Source organism: Mustela nigripes, chromosome 4, assembly GCF_022355385.1.
Source record: "Mustela nigripes isolate SB6536 chromosome 4, MUSNIG.SB6536, whole genome shotgun sequence".
In the NCBI taxonomy this organism is placed as follows: Eukaryota; Metazoa; Chordata; class Mammalia; order Carnivora; family Mustelidae; genus Mustela; species Mustela nigripes.
Genome location: NC_081560.1, coordinates 191,908,624 through 191,916,817, shown reverse-complemented (window position 1 = coordinate 191,916,817; position 8,194 = coordinate 191,908,624). Strand labels below are relative to the sequence as shown.

At 48.2% G+C, this 8,194-nt stretch overlaps 1 protein-coding gene across 1 annotated transcript; it reads left to right on the top strand.

Annotated features, from left to right (window-relative positions):
* Window positions 1-2,051: 2,051 nt before the first annotated feature.
* Window positions 2,052-3,022, top strand: LOC132015470 (olfactory receptor 13A1-like). The gene has a single exon (XM_059395966.1). It carries the CDS (start codon window positions 2,090-2,092, stop codon window positions 3,020-3,022), a length of 933 nt encoding a protein of 310 aa, XP_059251949.1. The 5' UTR covers window positions 2,052-2,089.
* The last annotated feature ends 5,172 nt before the right edge of the window (window positions 3,023-8,194 follow it).

The window sequence follows — 8,194 nt, the reverse complement described above, 5'->3', positions numbered from 1 at the left end:
CATGTCATCAAGTTTTTAAACCGACTGCTGACCACACAGTGTCCGGGCTCAGACTGTGACGGGGAAGGAGAGCACGGTTCTCCTTCAGATGCTTCTGTGCTCCCCCGGCCCTCCTCTGACACTCCGACTGCAACCTCTCTGCTCCTCGCGGGCCCCACATGCTCACAGCACAGCCCAAGCCAAGGGCAGCAGCAGAAGAGTGTGCTCTGCACAGTGTTCTCTTCTGGACGGGAAAAGCCTGGGAGGGTCTGACTTTGGGTCCAGTCACCAGAATGGTGTATTTAATAACACTTCCAGGAGTGCCCCTATTAATACATGACTGCACAGAACACGAGCAATTGACAGGCTCTTTCAGAAGATGGGGTGGCTTCCCCTGTGCCTGCCTTTCCAGCATGAAGGTCTCTTGGGATTGTAAAAATGAAGATGCTGGGGACCCATTCACATGTGCTATTTCAAGCAGAGATATTTTTTCCTTTTTTTAAGATTTTATTTATTTATTTGACAGACAGAGATCACAAGTAGGCAGAGAAGCAGGCAGAGAGAGAGGAGGAAGCAGATTCCCCGCTGAGCAGAGAGCCCGATGTGGGACTTGATCCCAGGACCCTGAGAACATGACCTGAGCCAAAGGCAGAGGCTTAACCCACTGAGCCACCCAGGTGCCCCCAGAGATATTTTTCTTAAGTCTGGGTTGCCCCTGTGAACTTGGGGCAGGTCTGTACCTTTATAGTACAAAGTCAAAATTAAAACAGTGAAGATACAACCTGTCACTCATTTGTGGTGGGAACCCTTAAAAAGGTGCTTTACTCACAGATGTAAGTGGCAGGCACACAGAGTTGGGCTGTCTCCGGCTCCCGATGGACTTCCCCGGAGGCTGATCTGGGCTTCGGTTGGAAGATGTCCCCACTCAGTAGTAATACTGTCATCTGTTCTGCAACGGCTGCACAGCTTTCTCGGAAGTCCCTTGCTGGCCATCTGAGAAGGGCCAGTGCGTCTGCAGATACGCAGAGTGTGCTTGTGGCCGGGTGCGACCACGATGACTCTATCTGCTATGTGACTGTGTGCCTGCCTTCTCAATGAGCCCGACATATCCCCTTGTCATGTACAGGTTCATCCTCGAACTGTTACCCTGTGTCTGTTATCATACAAGAAACATGACTGAGAAATATAAAACACACCAAAAATCGTGCTAATCTCTGTTGTGCCAGCACAAACCCAGCCGGAATAAGAGCTATGGACAAGGTCACCCCTGCAGAAGCAGCTGGGAGTTGCCATCAGGCTCTTTGATGCCTGCCCTGGACTGGATGCCCCCTTCCCAGGACGGGGAAGTCACGGGGACAGAATCAGCGACACTGCCCTCGGGGAAACCCTCCGTTCTGCTCTCTTCTGGTGGGACTGCCCTGGACCCTCAACCTGTAAGATCCTCCCTGCTTCCAAGAAGGCCTGTATCCCCTCTGACCTTCCCAGTCTGGTCCCGACTGCACCTCCCAGCCTGCACCTCATGTTCATCCCCCTCGGTGACTTAGGTCTCCCACCAGCCCTCCTGCCTCCATCATACTCTGTCCCCCTAAGCAGAGCCCAGGCTCCATGTCGGGTGTGACGTCCACTGATGTCCACTGCCTCATGTCTGGGGCAGCTCATCAAGGAATGTGAAGGGACCCGGGGGGACCGGGCAGAGGAAGGGGCGGAGGGTGGAAGAGGGGGTAATGCCTGGTACTCCCGGGCCAGGACAGGACATGGAGATACTTTCAGGCCGACCGTGCACACTGGGCATTGTCTCCTGAAGGGCCTCACAGGGACATGGCATGGTCGGGGGACCACTGTGGGAGGCCGTCATGCCGCGGTGGGGTGTTTGTGGGCAGGGGTCCTGGGTGCCGTGGCGGCAGGAGGAAGCAAGAGCGAGCACACCCGCCCATTTCCCTGAGAGGAGCTTGTTAGCCGGTGATGTCTGAGTCTAATGAAATACGAAAGGATTAAATTCTGGGAGAGTCTGGCATATTCACTTATTCCACACTTAGACCACTAATTCCACACACTTTTTTCCAGCCCAGCTGCCGAACAGGAAAGAGCTTGAACAGACGGGTCAAAGGCCATGAGGAATCAGACGCGAGTGACGGAATTCATCCTGCAGGGCTTCTCGGAAAGGCCGCAGCTCCATGTTCTCTACTTCATCCTCTTCCTCTGCCTCTATGCCACGGCCCTCTGTGGCAACTGCCTCATAATTGTGGCCATCGCCTTCAGCTCCAGGCTCCACACACCCATGTACTTCTTCCTGGTTAACCTGTCTGTGCTGGACATCATCTGTACATGCACCGTGGTACCCAAACTGCTCGCGATCCTGGTGGCAGAGAAGAGAAGCATCTCCTACAGAGGCTGCATGGCCCAGATGTACTTCCTGTCGTGGTCAGTGGCCGGGGAGGTGCTGCTCTTCACCGCTATGGCCTATGACCGTTACGTGGCCATCTGCCAGCCACTGCACTATAGCTCCATGATGGGCCCGGGGGTGTGCGCCGTGCTGGCTGGAGCCGTGTGGGGCATCAGCGTGCTAGGAGCTGGCGTCAATGCCTGCCTGATGTTGCGGCTGAACTTCTGCGGCCCCAACGTGATTGATCACTTCTTCTGTGAGATCCCCCCTCTGCTGTTACTCTCCTGCTCCTCCACATATGTGAATAACATCATGGCAGTCATGGCCGACATCTTCTTTGCCATGCTGAACTTCCTGCTCACCATGGTGTCCTATGGCTTCATCATCGTCACCATCCTGAAGATTCGCACAGCCGAGGGGAAGCAGCGAGCCTTCTCTACCTGCTCCTCCCATCTCACCGTGGTCACCTTGTACTACTCCACCATCATCTACACCTATCTGAGCCCCGGCTCCAGCTACTCCCCCGGGATGGGCAAGGTGATGGCTGTACTCTATTCCACGGTGAGCCCCACCTTGAACCCTCTCATCTACAGCCTGAAGAACAAGGATGTCAAGGCAGCCCTCAGGAAAGTCTTGATACTCGTGGTCAAAAACCTGTAAATTGGCAGTCTCTAAAGTTGTGTTCTTTGTTGCTCTCTGACCATTGACCCTTATGAGATGTATCCCACCTGTTATAAATACCCTCTTTCTATGTGACTCAAAACACAGCTTTATTGAGAAAATATTCCTGTATGAGTTCTCTCTAACATCGCAGTGACTTGTGGCTTTTGCCCACCTGTCACTGGAAGTTTGGAGTTCCTGGAATATAACACACGGTAAGGTGCAATGGATGTGTTGGTTACTTCTCAGACCCCTGGACCACACACCAAACCAGAGTCTCTATCTTTGTCTTGCTGACTTTCATGAGGTGGGAGCCAGCTCAACTCCATCATAAATGCCCCTGCAAACAAACAAACAAAATGCCCCTGAAAACCTACCCGAAGCTCTGCTCAGGCCACATGGGTCTCAGCTCCAGATTGCAGAGGGGAGGCTCCTGCCATGGTGGACCTCGTGTGTGGACCTGACTGCGCTCTGGGACACACAGACAGCCGGTCGGACGTTATTTCGGGTGTGTCTGGGAGAGATTAGCATCTGAATGGACAAGCCGGGTAAAGAAGGTCATAGATCTTCCTCCCCAGTGGGGGTGGGCGTCACGGGGGCGCTGAGGGCCGGATGGAACAAAAAAGGGAAGGAAGGGTATGTTTGCTTCCTTGGCTGGAGACTCAAAAGAGGACTACAAATTGTCCCCGGTTTGGAAGTCTGGTCTTAGGCTGAATGACTCCATCAGGTCTTGTGGTTCTACAGTTTGCAAACGGCTGGTAGTGGGGCTTCTTGTCTTCCATAAATGCATCAGCCACTCCCCAATAATAAACCTCCAAATCTATGTATATATGAACATAAGTAGATACATACATATATGCACACCGTATTGTACCATATCATGCATGTGATTACATGTGCATATGTGTATATGTGTGCATGTTATCTATGTGTGTGTATGTGTGTGAATAGATATAGATACAGATCACCACAAGTCCAAAAGTACGTGTACCTCCTACTGGTGGTTTCTCTGGAGAGCACGGACTACACCCTCTCCCGTCCCGTGCAATGACTGCCTTAGAATCCCCGGCCCAGGGACGCGACAGAAACCTCATGAGCCACAGCAACACCCCCTTCGATTCTCATGTGCACATTGCTCCTTCCACGTGGGACACTATTTACTGCTTAACACATGCTCTTTTCACACCCCTGCTGCACATTCAATCCTGAGTAGTTTTTCCCTAGCCAGCCTGAGTTCGGTCTCTCCACTATCTGCTCCTAGTGCTTTCTTATTTCCCTCACAGCTAATCATTCAATCGATTATGTAATTAATATCTGTCGCACTGGGTTTCATTAAGAAAGGGGCTCTGGATTTTGCACACCACTGCATCCTCACAAAACACGGGACCTGGAGCACAAGAGGTGGTAAATAAATGACAAATGATGCACAGTGCCTCTGACTTATCACATCTGTCAAAGACGAAGACGCGCAAACCCCACTATGGGACAGTCTCCCTGCTAGCTGCTCCTGCCTACAGACACAGCACACGGGCTCACCGTTGTCCGTTCCATCACTTCGTGTGGTGGCAAAAAGTGGAAACTGCCTAAGTGCCCATCAGTGAGAACATAAGGAAGCGAGCTGTGGATTTACCACACCTGGGCTATCATCCCGAATCCATCCATTTAATGTGGAAATACATCACACCTGGAATTTCCTGTTGGGTGTTTTATCCATGGGGACAATATAATAAAAGCATAATGTAAGGAAGAAAAACAAGTTGGAAATAAATAGATGTAGGTGGCAAACATTGCCATATTTATAAAAATACTGAAATAATGGGGCACCTGGGTGTCAGGCAGTTAAGCATCTGCCTTGGCTCAGGTCGTGGTCTCGGGGTCCTGGGGTCGAGTCCTGCATCAGGCTCCCTGCTCCGCTGGGAGTCTGTGTCTCCCTCTCCCTCTGCCAGCCGCTCCCCTGCTTGTGCTCACTTTTGCCCTCCCCCCTCACACTTGCTTTCTCGTAAGTAAACAAATACAAAGATTTTTTTAAATCACTGAAGGGTGCCTGAGTGGCTCAGTCAATTAAGCGTCTCCCTTCAGCTCAGGTTATGATCCCAGGGTTCTAGGATCAAGTCCCACATCCGGCTCCTTGCTCAGCAAGGAGCCTGCTTCCCCATCTGCATGCCCCTCCCCTTTTTTGTTCTCTCTCTCTCTCTCTCTCTGATAAATAAATAAGATGTTTTTTAAAAACTAATGAATCAGAATTTTCATTTTAACAGGTTCCCTGGGGGGTGCTTCATAAGCTAAGGTATGAGTACACCCGACTTAGGATAAAATCAAGACTTTCCTGTCTCCCACTATGTGCCCATCATGGTATCTGGTATTCTTCCTCAACACAGAGAGAACTATAGGAACCCCTCAATGAAATTCCTCTGTTTAGCAGATAATTCTAATTCATATCCTGTTTGTTTAAAGAAAAGTTGTCATAGCAGCAATGGCCACAATCACCAAACTGTAGAAAGAGCCAAGATGCCCTTCAACGGACGAATGGATAAATAAGATGTGGTCCGTATACACTATGGAATATTCCTCAGCCATCAGAAAGGATGAATACCCAACTTTTGTATCAACGTGGATGGGACTGGAGATTATGCTGAGTAAAATAAGTCAAGCAGAGAGTGTCAATTATATGGCTTCACTTACTTGTGGAGATTAAGGAATAGTGGAGGACATTAGGAATAAGAAAGGAAAATTGAATTGGGGGAAATCGGAGAAGAAGATGAACCGTGAGACTGTGGGCTCTGAGGAAAAAATTGATGGATTTGGAAGGGAGGGGTGGGGGGTTGGGTGAGCCTGGTGGTGGGTACTCAGGAGGGCACAGATTGCATGGAGCACTGGGTGTGGAGCATAAACAATGAGTCTTGGAACACTGAAAAAATAAGATAAAATAAAAAGATGTCAGTATCATTGATCAGAATGGCTAAAATTAACAGCACAAAAAAAATTAACAACACAAGAAACAACAGGTGTTGGCGAGGACGGGAAGAAAGGGGAACTTTCTTACACTGCTGCTGGGAATGCAAGCTGGTGCAGCCACTCTGGAAAACAGTGTGGAGATTCCTCAGGAAGTTAAAAATAGAGCTACCCTATGACCCAGCAATAGCGTTACCGGGTATTTATCCAAAAGATACAAGCATAGTGATCTGAAGGGACACCTGCACTTCAATGTTTATAGCAGCAATGTCCCTGGTAGCCAAACTCTGGAAAGAGCCCATCTGTCCATCGACAGATGAATGGATAAAGAAGATGGGATAGATGTACAATGGGACATTACTCAGCCACCACAAGAATGAAATCTTGCCAACAACATGGATGGAACTAGAGGGTGTTGTGCTGAGCAAAATAAGTCAGTCAGAGAAAGACGGTTATCATATGAGCTCACTCATGTGGAGTTTAGGGACAAAACAGAAGATCAGAGGAGAAGGGAGGGAAAATAAAATAAGATAAAAACAGAGAGGGAGGCAAACCATAAAAGACTTTTAAATCCAGGAAACAAACTGAGGTTTGCTGGCGGGGACAAGCGGGGAACAGGGTAACTGGGGGAGGGGCACCGAGGAGGACACGTGACGTAACGAGCGCCGGGTGTTGTGTGCAACTGATGAATCACTGAACTTTACCTCTGAGACTAATAATATAGCATATATATGTTAACTAAATAGAATCTAAGTAAGTACGTTTTTAAAAAAGAAAAGTTGTCAGTATCATAATCTGAGTTTTTGAAGGTACCGTTTTTAGTAAATATGGGTAGTTTAGCCAGCTGGGCTGTGCTGTAGTCCCCCCGAACACGCCGGTGGTCTGTAGGCCATGGGTCACCTCTATATGGCATGGCTCAGCCACAGGCAGTTCCCGGGGCTCCATGGGACAGACACCACACAGCACACGAGTTCCCCCGTTATCAGGTCCTGGATACACCATTGGCAGGCTGTGGGAAGCACCATAGGCTGCTTCGAAGGGTGACACTGTCCTTGAGTGCTGAAAACAGTATCGTAGGGAAAAGAGTTCTTCTAAATCCTCTCAAAATAGTAACCACATGAATGTTTCCAACCAGTCAGCCAGCATCTGAGTTTCTGTCATTCTCATCTTGCCTGACTCCAGGAGACAAATGAACTGACCACAGGATGTTGCTTGGCACTAGCCGCTGGCGACTCAGCACATAAAAATGGCTTCAGTTGCTCCCTCTGGGCACTCTAGCCACTTAGAATTCATCTCCCAATTTTGCAAGCACTTAGTCGTATTTCTAAATTGTAACTGATTTTACCACATAAAGCTGTGAAGATCCCTAATGTAGCACATCACCTCAGTGGGTTAGGACAATCAAACAAAAAATCTGATTATAATTAACCTTGAATAACTTTTCCCACTTCCTCTATACAAGAGTAGATATGTATTTATCACCACTGCGAACTGTTACATGAAGACAGTGGGAACAGTTCCAACAGATGCTTGGTCTTCCCTGGACCTGCCCTCCCCCTTGCACACACACCCCATTTCTATCCCCAGAGTAGTCCCCGTTAACTTGTTCTTTTATGTTCTACGAGAAAACTTTTGTTGTGCATTGCTAAACAAATACTGGATAGCTATTTATCATAGCATTTATAGATTTTTATAATTTTTTTCTTTTATAAAGTGATTTTATTTAACCAGGTATTTATTGGCCACAGCAACTTTCAAGACACATCTCCAAAGGCAATGGGAACAAAAGAAAAAATGAAATTTGGGAGCTTCATCAAGATCAAAATCTTTTGCACAGCAAAGGAAACAGCCAACAAAACAAAGAGGCAACCTACAGAATGGAAGAAGATATTCGCAAATGACACTATAGACAAAGGGCTGATAAAGAAGATCTGTAAAGAACTCCTCAAACTCAACCCTCAAAAAACAGATAATCATGTCAAAAAATGGGCAGAAGACATGAACAGACACTTCTCCAATGAAGACATACAAATGGCTAACAGACACGTGAAAAATGTTCAACATCATTAGCCATCAGGGAAATGTAAATCAAAACCACAATGAAATACCACCTCACACCAGTTAGAATGGCAAAAATCAATAAGACAGGAAAACCAAATGTTGGCAAGGATGTGGAGAAAGGGGAACCCTCTTCCACTGTTGGTGGGAATGCAAGTTGGT